Source organism: Rissa tridactyla, chromosome Z (genome assembly GCF_028500815.1).
Source record: "Rissa tridactyla isolate bRisTri1 chromosome Z, bRisTri1.patW.cur.20221130, whole genome shotgun sequence".
Taxonomy (NCBI): Eukaryota; Metazoa; Chordata; class Aves; order Charadriiformes; family Laridae; genus Rissa; species Rissa tridactyla.
Window position 1 is genome coordinate 48,635,492 of NC_071497.1, and position 18,564 is coordinate 48,654,055.

The 18,564-nt window shown below is 41.8% G+C and overlaps 1 protein-coding gene across 2 annotated transcripts in view; it reads left to right on the top strand.

Annotated features, from left to right (window-relative positions):
- The window catches only part of CEMIP2 (cell migration inducing hyaluronidase 2), a 53,474-nt gene that overhangs the window by 9,291 nt on the left and 25,619 nt on the right, over positions 1-18,564 (top strand). For both annotated transcript variants that reach the window (XM_054184771.1, XM_054184769.1), the window contains exons 2-6: positions 5,124-5,460; positions 10,776-10,916; positions 11,457-12,018; positions 14,674-14,843; positions 16,219-16,407. In XM_054184771.1, the coding sequence (XP_054040746.1) occupies positions 5,136-5,460; positions 10,776-10,916; positions 11,457-12,018; positions 14,674-14,843; positions 16,219-16,407 (1,387 nt within the window). In that variant the 5' untranslated portion in view covers positions 5,124-5,135. The remainder of the gene's footprint in view (positions 1-5,123; positions 5,461-10,775; positions 10,917-11,456; positions 12,019-14,673; positions 14,844-16,218; positions 16,408-18,564) is intronic.

The following is an 18,564-nucleotide window of genomic DNA, read 5'->3' on the forward strand; positions in this document are numbered from 1 at the left end:
GAGGTTAAGATTTATTGAAGTGGGGACTTCTAAGGCGCTGGAAACACTGTCCTGAAATTAGTATCTCCACTGCAGTTGACCAGCTTGGAGGCTTGTGAAGGTGTGCATGTCATGCTTTGGGAGTTTGCTTTACACCACTTTCTGTTCAGTAATTGTAGCTACTTACGAGCTTTTTAATGCTGACTTCTGGTCACTTTCCCTTCTCTTGGGTTTCTCACTGCCCTTTCATCTCGTACCAGACTAGTACCTGTGCCAGGAAAGCAGCAGTAACCAATCTGGTGCTGGGGTGCATGCGGAAGTACTTTTCTTGATGTGTGTGGTTTTCCCCCACCCTTCCCTAGTCTTTTCCTTAATAGTGATTATATACTCTCAGATTAAATGGTGTGGTAGTAGGCCAGTGCTACAGCTGCTGGTGTTTGATAGCCCGGAGCAACAGAAGAGAGGTTTCTTCTACTTTCTCTTTTATTTTACTTTTAACGCCTGTGAACTATGCACCCTTAAAACATGTTTTTAAGGGAAGCATTCATTTCTTTGCACTGTGTGGGGGTAAGTGCACTTTGTTCACAAAGTTTTGAGAAGGTGCAAGGGTGCGGGACTTCTCTAGTGCGTTTGACGTGTTTTGTTATACTAAGCATTCAACAGCGGAAAAGTGTGAAATATCTTGGTATATTTCCCACATTTTGGGTGGTGTCAGGTGGTGTTTTGAATTACCTCCTAAAAGAATCCAATTCCTTTCCAGGAAACAAGCCCTGGACGAGTAACAGATAAGCATGCTGCTTGCTTCTGAGCGCAGGCTCACATCTCAGGAGGTTCAGATGTTATCCCTTGGTTGCACAGTGCATATGTTTCTAGTTTCTGCCAGTGTGGAACAATGTGGGCTTGTATGAGTGTGTAGTAGTGGCACAAGTTAAAAGTGGTGAAGGAATACGTGAGGAGACTGGAGATGTTGCAGCCTGTTTGGAGGCTCGTTGCTGTCTGCCTGCTGGGGTTTGATGTCCACAGCTCAGATGCTCTGTTGGCAGAGCCAGACATGCAGGTAATCACTGTTGTTACTTAGATGCTGAGCAAAATAAACTTTTTCTTTTTTTTTAAGGTGGTTTAAGCTGTGTTGGCTGATGTGATGACTCTGAGAAGTACTTGCTTGCTTTCTTATGTTGTGGGAAGGGGTGCATAAGCAGAAGTCTGGGTTGTGTGGAGTAGCACTACTCTTGCAGAAGAGGGACATGCAAACAGTGAAGCCTTCCAGCAGATGGGTGGTAAGGAGTACATAGCGGGCTGAAACATCTGAGATGCTCTAGCTGACTCTGTGCATTGGAAGCTTCCATGGTAGTGGTGAGCTGGCAGCATGTACTTACGTGCATCCCTGGCTAAAAGTCCCCTGGTGAATAGTGGATTTGAGAATATTGCATAGTACCTTGTTGAAGGCTGAAGGGTAAAAAGTTTTAGAAATACTGAGGTAGCAGTCTGCCTGAATGGCATGGCAAATAACAGATTTACAGAGGCTGAGTTCTGTGTAACTCTGTTAGATAAGGTAACTGGTTGAATATTGCGCAAGAACTTGACTTTTACTGAAATCATGCTGAAGCAAGCCGCAAAGTGAAATACTGCATCACTCTGTATATTACAGTGCAGTTGTAAAAGCGGTGGTGTTCTTGTCTAGCACTACACCATCAGGAGGAGATGCCCAGATCACAAGCTCCTTTAGGAGAACTTCTACTTCTGTGGGTTTAGGAGAACCTGGTGACAGAAGCCAGCCCTTTCTGGTGTTTTTAATTGCAAATCATCTCCTGTGGCCTTTGACATCAACATATCATCATTTTTTGTGCCCCCCTCCTTTTTTTTTTTTTTTTTTTCTTCAGAAGGAACACAGCGTAGGCATAGGTCAAAAGGAAATGGCAGACTTTGGGTGGAGAAGATGTTACATGGAAAAATTTAGATGCATTGGCACTTGCAAGGAAATGTGGTATTTAAATAGTTCAAACAGATTTCCCCTCCTCCTGCTGCATTTTACTGAAACAGTGCTTGTGCAACCAAGGAACTGCACTCTCTAGGGTGTAACTAGCCATGTAGCAAATCCACAGACTGGGAGTAAACAAGTCAGTGATTTGACTCAGATTATCAATGTGTCTTAAAGAAAAGCCAGTAGCTGCTCTACAGGATAGAGAAGATCGTTCAGCTAGATAATTTCAAATAACATAGGAAGAGGGAAGGAAGTGTTGAAATGGTTACTCCTGTTGTACTGGAAAACTATATAGTAAATCTTTTAATAGTGCAAAGTATCTCCTTATGCCTTTGTTTTATTATTTTTCTTTCGTATTGGGTAAGACAGTGATTCTGCAGTCTCTTTTCCACCTGCCTTTGGGGTGACCTGTGTTTGCACTTGAGTGGAATAGTCAGAAAACCTTTACAGTTTGCAAAATGAGGCTTGCAAACAAGGCAGAATGCTTTGTACAAAAAAAATATGCTTGAAATATGACACAAGTGTTTTTGCTGTCTGTTGTAATTAATGACTTTTTTCTTTAAAGGGAAAAGTAAGTTAAGTTTTACATAATCGTTCTGGATTTAGTTGATACAGCTGAGCAATTAACAAACTTGTTAACTCTTTGTATCACGTTATAATGAACGCTGTGTACTCATTTTGTCAGCCTTGTAAGAAAGGCAGGTATTGCTTTTGCAGAGGAGAAAAGCCATTTCCATCAGAGGTGACATAAGGGAATGACTAAGACAAAGAGGCTCCAGCAAAGGCTTGTAGAGCACCTTTTATCACACAGACAAAAGGACAAACTGATTCATACTGGATTAGTGTCTAGAAGGGTGGTCAGACATTTAACCAGGGCTAAGGACACTGAGCAAATTTTTACCGAAAAGGAAAGAAATAAACTAGTCAGATAATCCCTTTAGGTGTAGCGTAAAGAGAAGTAAACAGAGGCAGGACATCCGGGAAGAATTTTAGGTGCCTCGGACAGACTGTGAGCCCTGGAGTACCTAACCAATGGGAAACAGGGGAGGGAAAAATTCGGCCAGGATTAGGAAATAAAAAGGTGTGTTTCAAGAATGAAAGTGTGCCTACTTGCTAGGTCACTCACTCTTGCAAGAACATGAATAAAAATGCTTCACAGAGGATTCTGCCTGAGCCTGTTTCGTTCGGACCGGAACTTACTTCTCACAGTCTGATAGACACATGCCATGTCTGAAAACTTTTAAACCAAGTTTAAGGAGTTGGGGATCCAAACCATTAAAAAAATCTCAATGCTGGATCAGATTGCTTCAAATTTTTAATCAAAAAAAGATACTTCAGTATTTGTTTCTGCTAGGCGTAATTACTGCCTTTGAATTAGTTGAAAAGCTCCTTCTCTACTCAGCTTTTAACACCACTTCTAAAACATAGAAATGATTTGAGTTTTCAATGCTGAGAGATGACTGGTTGAGTGTAAAAGCACGTGTGGTGAAAGCGAACTGTTCCACAGTCCTCATAATGCATTGAGCAGTTAAGTTTGAGAGCAGAGGATTAGGTTTGGGACATATTTTCTCAAAGAGCAGAAGGGAGAATGTTGAAAATCGATTTGCTACAATGAACAGGTGTGAGAAATGCTGCTGGAGGATTTGGCATAATTTTTGCACTCTGGGATGGCTACTCCAGTTAATGTTTCAGTGCCTTTATTGCCATTGTGCGTACATCTGGAGATGCATTGTCTCCCATGAAAGGGTAATCCAGCCTGTTCAATAGTAACAACTCTTTTGCCTTGAAACAGTGAAGTATCAGATTTTGCAGGATGTGAGACAAAAGGCTCCTTTGCTGCTTCTCAGAATAAGGTTGCAGTTGTCACGTTTCTCCTTCACCAGCGTGCCTGGCACTTCAGAGTATAGCTCAGACTTCCCTTTGTTAATGGAAAAGAAAGAGGATCTTTATGCTCTTCCGTTATTGGTAGTTTTTATTTTCATAATTCATTTTGCTATTTAGTACATGTGACTTACGCCTAAATCCCCTTCAGGATTTAGTTTAGAAAGTTAGGTTTCAGTTAGCTGAAACTTGAGCAGCCTTCTCAAAAAATCCCTGTTAATAAAAAAAAATTAAAAAAATAAATCATGCCAGCTTTGTGAATACTCCATACAATACAACACAATTGACCAGAAAGCCTGGGAAAAGAGTCGAATGCCGTTCTGCCTGTCTCAAAGCAAACCAGAAAAACATGGTAGGTAGAACTGCTGGTGAGGATGGGCCAGGCAGTGATGTTTTTGGCAGGCTTTCCTCACTGGTTGCTTTGGAAAAAGATGGAAACAATGCCAGCAACTGGGGGGGGGGGGGGGAAAGTAGCACCTATCACTTCTGGGTGATAGGTACAGAGATCTGGAGCAGTCATGCTGCTTCCAGGCTTCTCAGCAATGAGAAAAACCACGAGGTCTGCTGAACGAGACGCATATGACTTTCTTACAGGACCATTCCTGATGCACCTTTACTGGCAACCGAATCCCACTGTGAGCGAATTAAGAGTTTGCAGGCTCTAGAGAGAGAGTTAATTAAAAGTGTTGACTAAGTTTCATCAGTGTGAATATAAATAAAATTGGTTTTGGTATTTTACTTCCTGAATTTAAATGCTTTTTACTGCTTCCAGTGTGGAAGGAAGGCTTGTCTCTTTCAGCTTCTTTTCCATAAAGGAAAACAATGAGGAGTTTGTTCAGCTTCTGCGTGCAGAAGAAATACATTTAGGCATTCTTTGCATAACTGTGGGGAAGAAGGGGTTGCTAGCTTTGTCGTTGTTCAGCTTGTTTCTTAATCACATAATACAAGTTAACTGTGAAAAATACCTAGTGGAACTATTGAAGAAATGGTCTGTGCTGTACTGTGTTTCCCATACACCAGATGCTTTTGAGTTTAATTTTGTTGAATATATATATGCTATTGTTTCAAGCTGTTACACCGTGGCAGATGACCAGTAGCAACTGAGTGATGGATGCCTTGTAAATGGCCACAGTTTCAGAGGCTGTTTTTCTTAAGAAAGCGTGTGGCTTGGAAATTCTTTTTTGTTGTTGTTGTTTGTTTCTTTTTTTTTCTTTTATGTATTGTACTCTGTATTCTGAAAGCCTGACTTTTTTTTTTTTTTTCCCCTCTGTATGTGTTCCAGTGACTTTATAACATGCAAGACACTGATGCCAGGGGGAGCTCCCCTGCTTTCCTCCGGCCGCAGAACGGGAGCAGTCACAGGTCTTCGGGGTACGTTCCGGGGAGAATTGCCCCTCTCCGTCCCCCACCGCCTTCGCAGAGCCACGCTGCAGCCGAATTTACCTCTGCGAGGCAAGAAGCCCGGACAAGACTCCCATCCTTACCAGTGGATCAGCACCGCCGCCAGGCAGAAGCTGCCAGGCATAAAAACACTCTCATTTGCTTTGCCATTTCTAGCCTTTCACTTTTTGTTGCACTGGGGATATTTTTGGGAATAGCTTCAAAATATGCTCCAGATGGTAAGTTCTCTTGCAAACGAAATCATCCTAGAAGTTACGGTCCCCTTGAACGTAGTTCAGTAATTCAGCATCAGGATTAGTGTTAAAAGTTAAGTGCAAAAATAGAACACTTACAGCAATTTTAACAGAGAGAGAAGCAGTGTTTGGGGGCTAAGATCAGCTCCTTTTTCTCTTATCAGTGTTATTTTTATATGTTTTTACTGTGAATGATTTGGTTTACTTACATGAAGCAAACAGGCATAGCAGTAAACAAAGACTACTGGTGAGGCAGCAAGAAGCATGAATGTTGTGTACATGTAATTCTTTTTGTCTGCAGAAGAAGCTGTCTGATAACGTTCACACATTGCAGACAAAATGAAATCGGGTCTGTTTAACCAGTAACCGAGAAAGGTAGTAAAAGAGCGTTCAAGTAAAAACACTGAAAAATCTGTGAGAATTTACACCAACATGTGTTTCCTTTGTTAGTACACAAATTGGGCAGGGACCTTTTTGATCTATTAGCCCTGATTTTTTTTTTTTTTTTTTTTTTTTTTCAGATGATCTTAGAAAACAGGGCAAGTTTCATAGAACTTGGAAAACTTGCCAAATGTGTCAGTGGTTATAAAGCATCAACAGGTGATGTGATAAACCACTGATCACTAAGTGTACATCCCTCTGGCCAAATACTGCCAGGAGTTGCTATGAGGTGCAGTTGCTGAAGGTTGGTAGTATAGGGTGGAGCATGGGTTGTTTTGTTGTTTGGTTGGTTTTGGTTGTTTTGGTTTTTTTTAAGGCAGAAGTTAAACGGGGTTTTGAGTAGGAACTGTTGGCTATTGTAACACAACAGACTTAGACTCTTCAGTAGCTTTTGGCATAGTAACTCAAAAGATTCAGTTTCCAAAGTCAGTGCAACAAACGCTGAACAAATTAGATAATCAATTGAAGATTTCAGATGACAATAGAAAATGAATGCGCACATCTAACTGGAACACCCTTGGCAGTGGCACCTTCTTCTTGGTTGAAGTTTTCCTAATAATTGTGAAGGAAAACAAAAAAAACCTGAGGGAGTAGTGAATGGAAAGTTATTGTGATGTTGTGACCCAGACCACTGGTAGCGGGTACATATCTGCAGTAAGTACTTTGGTTACAGCCAAGTTCAAGAGAAGGCTGAAGGGTGACTTAACCAGTTGACTCTGAGAAGTACTTTGGCGGGGGGGAAACATCTTTCTGCTTTGATATCAAGACTGTAACTTTTAATTAACTAAAAGTTGTAGATTTTAGTGTGGCTTTAGTAGAAGTGAGGTGTTATCTTGTGCTGCGGGATATGTAAAATAATAGTCCCTTTATGCTTTAAAAGCTGAAAATGTGAAGGAGTTTGCTTGCCTTTTTTAAAAGTGTAGGTGGTTTTGGAATGGTTTTGCTTCATCTGCATTAGTTCATTCCAGAGGCATTGAGTTGTGTGGATTTTTTTGCACTGAATGCATGGTCAGCACGTGGTTGATGGATCACCCGAGGTACTGAGGATGTTGCAGGAAGAGTTGCTGTGATTTAGTAGATGGGCTTTTTTTTGTCTATGGTAGCGACTTAATGTAAGGACTAAGGAGTAATCCAAGATAGCGAGTGCTTTCCTTCAGTGTCCCACTGCTTCTCGATGGAAGTCAAGGGCAATTTTCAGCATTAATTTTTGCATTGTGTCTTTCTGAAGTTTCACAGAATCACAGAATGGTAGGGTTGGAAAGGACCTCTGGAGATCATCTGGTACAACCCCCCTGCCAAAGCAGGGTCACCCAGAGCAGGTTGCACAGGAACATGTCCAGGCGGGTTTTGAATGTCTCCAGAGACAGAGACTCCACCACCTCTCTGGGCAGCCTGTGCCAGTGCTCTGGCACCCTCAAAGTAAAGAAGTTCCTCCTCATATTTAAGGGGAACTTCCTATGTTCAAGTGTGTGCCTGTTACCTCTTGTCCTGTCCCAGGGCACCACTGAAAAGAGCCTGACCCCATCCTCCTGACACCCACCCTTTCAGTATTTATAAGCATTGATAAGATCACCCTCTCAGCTGTCTTTTTTCCAGACTAAAAAGACCCAAATCCCTCAGCCTTTCCTTATAAGAGAGGTGTCCCAGTCCCCTAATCATCTTGGTAGCCCTTTGCTGCACCCTCTCCAGCAGTTCCCTGTCCTTCTTGAACTGGGGAGCCCAGAACTGGACACAGTACTCCAGATTTGGCCTCGCCAAGGCAGAGTAGAGGGGGAAGATGACCTCCCTCAATCCTGTATTATGCTTTGAGAAAAACCCAACATGCACCTGTAGAATCCTTTGGAAACCCTGACATAAGAGAAGCACCAAGGAAAGCCTGTCTGGAACTGTAATCTTGCAGTGTTGTTGCCGCAGCGGCTCCCCAAAAGTCTCCCAACAGGTTGAAACGTTGATACGCTCAGCTCCAGCCTAGCACACGCGGTGCTGCAGCCAACAGCACCAGTTCCAGCTAGGTGCGTTCTTCGTAAGGGCTGATTGGAAATCCATATTGTCAGTAATTTTGATGGCTGTTTAAAAGGCAGTGGAGGGAATGTGAGACTTAGCACTAATTGTGTGTAAATCCTAAACCTCCGGCGTACCTTCCCCAAAGGGAAAATGATACTTGTCTGCATTTCTGTTCCTGCCTGTCAGCTGCTTTCTTTCTTCCTCCTTGCTTTTATCTTCCTGTCATCATCTTTTTTTCCAAGGAGTCCTGAACACTGGAGATCAGGGAGAGCACTGGAAATGCAATTTCCTTCCTCATTTCCAAGGGCTTGTGCCGCAGGGTCAGGATGACAAGCTGGGGAGGTTCTCGAGGAAAAGTTCTGCTTGGCTTTTGCAGCTCTCGGCTGGAGCTTGCCCAGGGTAAACAGGATCCTCAGAAAATGTAGCTGCCAAACTGTGATAAACTTCTGCTAAGCATAATATAACACTGATAACTTTTTCCCAGAGGGCTTAAAAACTCCAGACTTGGTGGCTAAGCAGGTAGAAAGCAACTATTTAACTACATCTTGAGAACTGTTTCCTGCCTTTTCTTCTGCCAAATTTCATATCCATGCTCCAGCACATGGAAGGTTCTAGAATATTTTTTTTTTTTTTGGCAGGGTGGTTTTTTGTGTGGTTTTTTTTTTTCCCCACCATTTGGAAAAATGTCACTTCCCCCCATTTCCCAACTCAATTAGAAGCAGCTACACCTTAAGGAGAGCCGACCCGACCCGTTTCTATAAAAACGCTTCAAAGCAGAGGCTTGACTTGGAAAATTCTCAACATGAGTGGTTAAATTTGGCAAGGCCAAAACTACCTAACATTTTCTGGTCTATGCTTCTGTTTTTGTTTAACCCTAACTGCAGAGGCAACGACTGTGGTCTGTAAAATCTGATCAGTAATTTTGGAGGTAACATATGGTGAAGTATTAAATATTTGATGTTTCCCTGCACCCCACTGCAGTTGCTAAGGGAGAATTTCAAAATACTTTTTCTAAGCACATCTGATCTGATTGCCAAAAAGTTGATCCGCCGTGCTTCAGAAGCAAGCTCGCATTGTAGGAGTGCCTATTTCTGATGCTGATGGCTTCCTTGCTGGATTGTAATGTAAAATAGATATAAATTGTTATTTTTTTTCCGAGTTATTGTGCTGTAACTCTTCTTTCTGACTCAACAGAAAAAACCACACTTACTAGTTCTTCTCTTCTGTGAATCACGCTAAGCAGAAATGATCAGGTTGCTGACTCATGGTTTCCTCTCATTGCCCTTTGCTACCAGCCAGGAAATATGTGTTTCTTCACAGTGCTTGTGTGTGTGGTGTCTGGGGGAAGGGGTTTAGTGACTCTGCATGAGTCAGGCAATAGACCTGCATTTATCTGGGGAGTGCTCAGCAGTCTTGCTGGTTGCGATGCTTCTTGCTTTTTGGCTTTCCCTCATGTGCTGAATTTGATTTTTCTAAATGCCGTCTTCTTAGGATCCCCCCCCAAAGATTTTCTTTTGTTTTTATTTTTATATTACTGCTTGGATGCCTTTTGCCCTTGTGCAGTTCTGCTAATTTTTTCCCACTGGTAGTCAAATCTTGGTTTATGTGGGTTTCCTGAGTTGGAAAGGATTTGAAATGTGGAGAGTAACACCAGAGGAAAAACATTTCTGTCAGCAAAACTAAGGCTGGCCTGTGTTAAACTTGTGGATAGGTTTTGCTTTCTTTAGATTTTGCAAGAATGGGCTATTACTAACAGCTTTTTGCCCCCAAAGTTGCACTGCAGATGTGTGGGTGCTTTTCTCCAGAAGATAAAATTTGAAAAGGCTATTTTGACTCATACTCTGTTGGGCTGGTAGCCTGTTTATTTTGGCATCTTTTGGGTTGTCTTTTGCTTAAGAAAAACATTTTCAGTCTGGCTTTTCTTTTGGTAATAAAATCAAAGGAATATATTTCCCGTTTTTGTAGTATGTCTGTGCTGCTGCGTTACTCGGCTGCTTAATATGCTAAAGATGTGCATGTTGTAAATACCACACCACTGTTAACTTTGCCTGAAATCGCACAACCCTGTTCACTTCTTGCTGCTGCTGCTTCTCCTTTTCTGGCCTCACAGTATGGCGTTATTGCCTGTGTAGCACCAGTCCTTCATCAGGGTTTCAGCAAGGATTGCGTGTGTCTCTGCTCTCGCGTGGTTTGAAGCTGACTTCCGAAGGAGCACAAACCATGAGTTTAGACCCAAATGTCGTGTCTCCCAGGAAACTGCTCTAACCAGTGAGGTATTATACCAAGTATGCTAAGGATGTCTTGTCCCTCTTTATCCCTTACTGACAAACCTACACTGAAAGTAGCAATTTGGATGCTTAAAAGCAAGAAGGGATCAGCCTTTCTTACACAGCGAGAGACCTTGAGGGAGGCGAGATGTTTAGATGCTTTACAACCATGTTGGTAGCTGGCCTAGGACATCCAGTGCTCAGTGTGCCTGCTGTGGATCCGCGTGCTTCCCACTTCCCTCTCCTCATCTGCTGGAGTTAGTGTAGAAAAATCTCAAAAAAATCAGATGGGATTCAGAAGTGCCTACCGTCAGTAGTGTATGTTGACAGTTCAGTCTGTGGTCATCAGTAGTTTAATTCAGTGTAAGAATGCCTTCCCACCCTTGAGAGTTTAGCAGCCTTTCAGATAACTTTTTGGCTTCTTGAATACAAACAGTAGCATCAGTGGCTGCAGTGTTGTAACCACAGAAGGTGGTGGGAGTCGCTTGTGGGTGACCGACTCTGCCTTGCTCGTGTTCATCCTGGTGCTGTCTTGATTGACATGATGATGCTTGTTTTTCAAAAGCTGAATTTCACATTGTATTGCAGAGAATTGTCCTGATCAGAATCCTCGTCTTAAAAACTGGAGCCCTGGAAAAGATCCTGAAAAGAGAGTTTTTATCAAAAAAGGGGATTTGTTTCGTCTGAACTCAGACGCCACAGTACACTCTATAGTTATACAGGATGGAGGTATGAAATGGCATGATGAACATCATGCTTCAGTTTACTGCATAGTTTTTACTTCTGTGATTACGTGAAAAATTTTTTGGAATTTTATGTTGCTGCATATTGATCAGTTCTCCTGCTTTTACTTTTCAGCCTGCTGTCAGGCCAGGAATATAATTAAAAAGATGAATGAACACTGTAGAGTCTTTTCAGTGGAGCATTGACGTGGTTTTCGGTAGGGTATAGTAAAACAAGGCTTGCGTAGTAGCCTTCCTTGTACAAGATATGATTTGTCTTCTGATGGGGACTGTGGTATTTTAGTAATTCTACCATATAGACAGAAGAAAATAGGAATAAACTGACCAAATTCTTAGAAAGATAAATCATAATTGGCAGGAGGTACTTTCCCAAATATTCTTAAACATATATAAGAGCATAACAGCTTAATTAATGGATGTGAAAAATAAATCTGTAATTTTTCTGTTGTTCTTGTTGCAGAACTTGGTTCTTTGAGTCTATCTGAATTTTGCTTTGACTTACATAATTTTTTCTTTTTTCCTTTAGGATTACTTGTTTTTGGTGATGATAAAGAAGGTTCTAAAAATATTACCTTGAGAACTCGATTTATCCTGATAAAGGATGGTGGAATGCTTCATGTTGGAGCAGAGAAATGCCGCTATAAATCCAAAGCAACTATTATTTTGTATGGGAAGTCAAACGAAGGTGCTGATGTGCCAGAATTTGGCAAAAAATTTATTGGCGTGGGCCCTGAAGGAACGCTGGAGTTGCACGGGCACCAGAAGTTATCGTGGACTCTTCTGTCAAAGACTATGTATTTCTCAGGGCTGGCCTATGGTCATTATACATTTAAAAGGAATTTTTCCCGAGGACTAAATGTGAGAGTGATCGATCAGGACACAGCAGAGATTTTGGATGTGCTGAAGTTTGATACTCATGAATTCGCAGAAGAAAGCTTGAAGCTCCAGAATTTACTGAAAAATGGAAGTCCTGGTCGCATTGTTGCTATTGCTGTAGGAGACTCAGCTGCTAAAAATCTACTGGAGGAAACCAGAGTGACCATTCAAAATCTTCTGGGGAGTAAATTTGTTAGAGGATTGAGTTACAGGTAAATAATTTATTTTCCTTCCTGTGCAGAGTAAGGAATAGATACAGATTCTGCTGCCTTTTGGGGATTAAACTTTGGCCGTGTCTGTTCTTAAAGTCTTCAGAGGATTCTTGGTGTTTCCTGTAGCACTGCAGTAGTAGTGTTCAGTGTGCAGTATCTTGATAGCGCAGAGACCGACAGTTACAGGTATCTGTGTGATAGACTTTATTACTTATTCATAATTGCTCTCTTTCACTGTTCTTTACAGAACTGTGTGTGAGGAATCTTTTTCTCATTCAAACACACCGATAGAAAACAGTTGCTAGGTGAAGCTTTTAATGCATATGATTTTGTCTGGAGTAGAAAGGAATGCCAGGCTAGAAACTCAATACAGGAAAGGGATGCTAATCCAGTATATCAAACAGCATCTTATTTCATACATGTACACTGCTGAAATGAAAGTACATTACCCCTCCACTGATTCTACAAGGGAACTGATCTGTAAAAGTATTTTGTTACTGAAGTACACTTGTAAGGTGTTTCTGTATCTTTTGACCATTCTTTTCAGATGGTCTACATGGTTTGGATGGTGGGATAGTAGAAGAGATACAAGAGGAATTATTGCAAATGACTTTTTGCATTGTATGTTCTGAACTTGGCTTTGTTCTGCACAGGGTTAGCAATACAAGCAGAAGGGACACCAAGTCTCCCAACTAATTGTCAGTCTGTTCTTCAGCTTCCATTAAGATGGTGTTGTATAACCTGCTTCTATTTTCCAGGATATCGGTCGTTTAGTTTTTCCGTTCTATTCTTACCCCTCACAATCCTTCAACATCTGGATTCCAGTTAGTTTCCTCCTTCTGCTTTGGCAGAGGTGGGATGAGAGTCCGGATGGCGTGTTCTGACCTCGGTTCCCGTCAGGAGCACGTTTGTGTCTAGTGGCTTTGTAAACCTGTGGTCGTGGGATGGAAAGTGCTGGCAATGCTGCCTCTGAAGCAGTTTGGTCGGAGGTGCTGACACCTGGACATCCCCTAATAGGTGCCACCTTTTGAAAGCAGGGAAGCCCATGTGGCTGCTGTTCAGGTGTCTGGACAGCCAGCCCCGACCTGGCCTGGAGGTGTGGGTTTCTGGTGTTGGTCTCAGCCATGACCTCCACGCTGGTTTGTCTGAAATGAGGAGGTTCAGCCCGCAGCTGGGAAGAAGCAGCCTCTCTGCTGAACTGATTCTTGTCTGTTTTCATTAGCCGGTAGAGGCTCTGTAAGCACATAAAAGTGGCTCGTTCCACTGTGGAAGGCGGATGAGGAGCTCTCCCCGAGTGGTCACTGAGGAAAAGCAGGGCTGTCACTGTAAAGCTAGTGAAGTATATTTCAGCATGGGGGTGAATACGCCGTTACATCCCTCTTCTCTTTTGCCTCTCCCTGTGAAACAGCATGCATTAAAATATCTTGATAATTATTTTAAATGTTGGTATATTAAATGTTCAGTTTGTTTGCTGCTATTACTGAAAAGCTAGCCCAGTATGTACTATTCCTGTGAACACATTAGCACTAAACAGTTTAGTTTGGCCTTTTAATCCCAAACAATGAGAACACCATGAGGGCACCGAAATAAAGGCAACCAGGTTGAAGGTAGTTTTAATATCTGACTTTGAATCAATCATTGGCAACAGACTATAGTCCAGCTAGCTGATGCTGTTTTCATTTGGGGCAAATGATTCAACTTAATGATGCAAAATTGTTCAGCTTTTTAATAGATGATCTCGACTACTTCCTCTGCACACATAATTATGCCATTACACAGCAGTAAAGGACAGCAAAATAGTCTTGTTTTTTGACCTTGATGGAAGCTTTCTGTGGCATGCGATGTGTTTTTCATTTCCAAAAACTTGGATGCATTGAGCAGAGCTGTAGGAAGGGGAAGCAGCATCCAGGACAGTTCGCTGTTGCATGCTGGTGTTTGGCCAAGTAGGTGTCCAGCTGAGGGGAGGGCCAGTGAGGGGGGAAAAGCAAAAAATCCTTGGTCTCAGCCTCCAGAAACATCGGTGACACCTCGTGCAAAGGTTGTGTAACTGTATGTGGTTCCTTTTCTGGGTCTGCGCATTTTGAAAGATTCAAAAGGTATTGCCCATCCAGCACAGTGATGGCCAGTGGCTGGCGCTGGCTGTGTCCATCCCTCCCGGCCTAATGCACGTGCCGCCTCCTGGGACTCCTGGCCCTTGCGCTGGGATGCTGCCTGCCACAGCGCCATGATGGCAGCAGCCGCAGCTGGAATGTGGACGCCGGCTCCTGGTCCTCCTGTGCCCCAGTAAAGCTGTTTGGGAGTAGGATCCTGTATCGCTTCTGTCGCTCATCTCATGCGATGTGCTTTTTGGGAAAAGTGTATCTTGTTGGATGTTGTACTAAAAATGTATGTGAAAGTCTTCTCCATTAAGAGCTTTTTGCTCTTTTATATTTGCCAATTTGTATATAGGACACCCAATTATTTTAAACTTTGTTTCTTTTCAGTGAGGTCTGCCCATTTTTCTTCTGCATTTGGAAGTTGCATTTTAAAATTATTTTGGAAGAGCAGGCAAAAGGATTATATGTGATTTCGGTGCTCCTTGTCTTGTCCTTTACCTGTTTGTAAAGAATTTGTTAAGGACTGTTCTATTTAAACACTTACTTACGTTTTTCACAGGCAAGCCTGGGCTTTCGTTGGTGTCATAGGTGGTGGAAATTCTTCCTGTAATGAATCAGTGAGAAACTATGAAAATCACAGCACTGGTGGGAAAGCTCTTGCTCAGAAAGAGTTTTTCACAGTTGATGGTCAGAAGTTTGTTGTGAGAGCTTACAGCGAATGGAATGATGGTAGGAAAGCATTTTGTGAAATCCTGCAGTTGGGGAAGCAGTAAAAAAAATATTGTGTGTGCTTTTTTCACTGGAACTGTTGATTGCAATTTAAATTTCTGAGTGCTACTGCTTTTTGAGATTTTTTTTTTTTTTCCTTGCTATGGATGAAGCGTGAGGACACAGTTCTTCAGTACAACCTATTTTCTCAGTCTGTTTGTGTACAGGATGTGAACAGCATAACATTAAGAGTCTTCATTTTTAATATATTTAGATAAGAGATAAGGGGTCTTACAAAAGGCTGAAACAGACTTTTTTTTTTCTTGTTGCTTAGTAATTTTTCAGCCATGTATATTTTAAATGTAAGCTTCTGAGGTGGTGATTATGATCCTAAAAAGAAAATGTGGTAGAAGCCAAGAGAGATCTTTTGTTCTTTAGAATTTTCTGTTGCTGTTTGATGCTGAACTTTACGCAGCTTTTCTCATACCAAGTTGAATCTGTGGTGTAAAGAGCCTGGAAGGCCTACTACTCATTTGCTTTCATCCTTTACTGATTTTTGTATTTAAGATATTTTTGATCTGAGTTTTGCTTTCTAGGGACAGTCATCTTTTTCTGTTTGTAGAATCACTAACTAATATTGTATTTGCCTTAGAAGATTTTTTTTTTTTTTAAGCTAGCTGGGTATTTATTCTTTAAGTAATTGAGCTATTTGCTACTACTCCTTTACTGTCATTACAGCCCTATGAAAAAAGTATATATATATTTAAAAAAAATAAAAATCCACCAACATGCATCTTTTACTTGCTGGTACTGTAGAGTTAGGGTCAAGAGTAAGCAAGATTGCTGAACTTACGCAAATCCATTGCCAGGCAGTGAAATAGCATGTGTGTGTAATTTTGCCTGCCAAACTGTTTTATCATAGAATTTTCTAGATTGGAAGGGGCCTTTAAGATCGAGTCCAACCATCAGCCTACTCTGCCAAAACCACCACTAAATCATGTCTCTATTAGTTGTGAATTAAAAGGAAAGTCCCCCTACTTTTTTTTGCCAGATCCTTGATTAAACATCAGAAAAATGTCACTTGAAGCGAGCAGAGGTAGCTGGACCTACAAATTGTTGCCATATGATATTAGGGGTTTTTTTTTAAAAAAAAAGTCATAGACTATTTTTTTTTCCTGTCACTGTTCTTATCTCTTCCATTTGTTTTTTTTGATATCCACCAAACAAGCAGGCTGTAATGGTATCTCATACTGGCACATGTCAGAGCAAAATTGTACTTAAGAAGGCTTTGGAGCTTGTGAAATCTCATACACTTCGTATTAGTATCTTCTTGGAGATGGTGTCATATAAAGGTGAATATAATCTTACATTGTGTTTACTTTTTTTTTTTTATTAGGTGTCCCAATTTCAGGCTTCCAGGTGGAAGCTGTAGGTGGAGTGATACTTAATCTTCTGGATGATGTTACTAGTTGGGCGCCTGGAGACCGGATTGTGGTCGCAAGCACAGATTATTCAATGTATCAGACGGAGGAATTCACCCTCCTTCCCTGCCCAGAGTGTACCAAGCATCAGGTCAAAGTTAAAGGTATGAGCAGTCACAACTTGAAGAAGCGTGCGAAATACTTATTAACAGCAGTGCAGCCTGTTCATCTCTCTCTCTCTCTCTCTCTCTCTCTCTCTCTCTCTCTCGATCTCTCTCTCTCTCTCTCTCTCTCTCTCTCTCTCCCTTCTCTCTCTTTGTTGCTGTACACAGGACCATGTACTTCTCCTTGCTGCAAAATTGCTGTCACGTCTGCCTCACAGCTTACCATACTGACTTTCTCCTTCTCCTGTCTTCCCAGGCTCGTGGAACAGTTTAGTTTTCTTCCAAGGAGATTATGCTTGTTTTCCTTTCTGGCTCCTTTTCACTAGTTCTCTTTATATGTGCTTAAATGGCTGTTGTGGTGATTACCATTTCCTTTGACTTTAGCGCCTTTCCATCTTTTGAAGTGCTATCATTATAATTTTTTCTGTTGTTATTAAAAAAGGAGGAGGGGGGGAGGGAAGAAAAAAGAAAATGTCAATGTTTGAACTTTTTTCTTCCCTTTTCCTCACTTTCCCCTCCACCCCCTACCAGCAAAACGCATATGAAATATGTGGCGCTTCCAAGCCTCTGCTCACACAGGATATCCCTGAGTAGTTGCAAACTGTTTTTCCTTTAGGCGTGATGCACGCAAAATGGTCACGCATGTTGTTGACTGTTTCCTTTTTTATTATCTGAGTCATTCTGCTTGACTTCACGAGAGCCTCCCGTGGGACCAGCTGCCCTGCTCTGCTGGCGTCTGTGTTTCCCTTCTGCCACTCTGTGCCCCATCTGTGCCAGCGCCCTCCTCCCTGGTGGCCCACCAGCCTCAGGTCCTGAGCTTCCCCTCTCTCTCCCTTCTGGTGGGCTGCAGTATCAGTTTCTAGCACAAACTAACTAACACTGTTCTGCAGCAGCTGATCAGCACTCTTCAGGGTCTGGTTTTCTCCCGTTCACCTCTGTACGGTGCGACTTCCTCTTCTTTGAACCATTCTGCCCTTCTCTTTCTCCATTCTCAGAAGTTTTGCTGTGAATGCGCTCAAACTTTCCTGTTCCTATACCTTAAAAGACTGACTGTAGGTGCAGTTTGCATCCCACAGCATTTGCTAGTATGGGTCGGATACAGGTTTTGCTGCATTGTGAAGATACGGAAAAAGTGTCTCTAAGTTCACGTTATATGTTGGAGAATACCCGGGTGTGTGAAGCCGCAGAGCTGGCTTAGTGCCGTTGGGCATGACACTTCCTGGGCTTTGGTCTTAAGTGTCCCACGTTTTGTGTGTTATTGGGCACAGCATTTTAAAGAGCAAGCTTAGCTTGAAGGTTGTAGTATGAAGTTTAAGAAGGTTTTTGTCACCACTGAACAGTGTATGTGCAAATTCCATTTCATCTTGGAATTCTTGTACTGTGAAAAAGCAGCTGCTTTTAAAGGATTTAAAAAATGAAAAAGGAATTTTTTTTTTTTAACAAGATACAAAGTATGACATAAAATCCAAAATCTTGGCTTCTTTTTTTTTTGTTTAAATAAATGCTATCTGAACTATATATATATCTTTAAAAGATGTTAAAGCAGATGAACTGGCCTATCTTAGAATCACAGAATCATAGAATTGTCAGGGTTGGAAGGGATGTTAAAGATCATCTAGTTCCAACCCCCTGCCATGGGCAGGGACACCTCCCACTAGACCAGGTTGCTCAGAGCCCCATCCAGCCTGGCCTTGAACACTTCCAGGGATGGGGCTTCCACCACCTCTCTGGGCATCTTGGTTTTTTTTGCCCCCAATATCGAGTTTCTTTTGTCATAGTTACAGATACTGTTTAAAAAAATCCCCAAATCACCCTATATATTTGTTCTTCAAAGAATGAATTTTTCATGGAATGGCAAACTTAACATGCTGAAGAGCTCACCATACTTTTAAATTATTTCTTGTATTTTTTGCTAAGTTTTTAGCTATTTTGGCACCTTTGTAGTAAGAAAACTAAACAGTATTCTTTTGCAGAAAGCCTAATTGCTCCTTCTTCACTTGATTTATGTACACTAGTCAAATATAGAGAAAAACAATAGGTAAGCCTTCAAGGAGAGGAGTGCAGTCCCATTTAAAGACATCTATTGTCTTTTCAAATCCTCAACGGCAGGTACAGAATTAATACCACTCTTGGTTCTACTTCGTATTGTGGTCATGA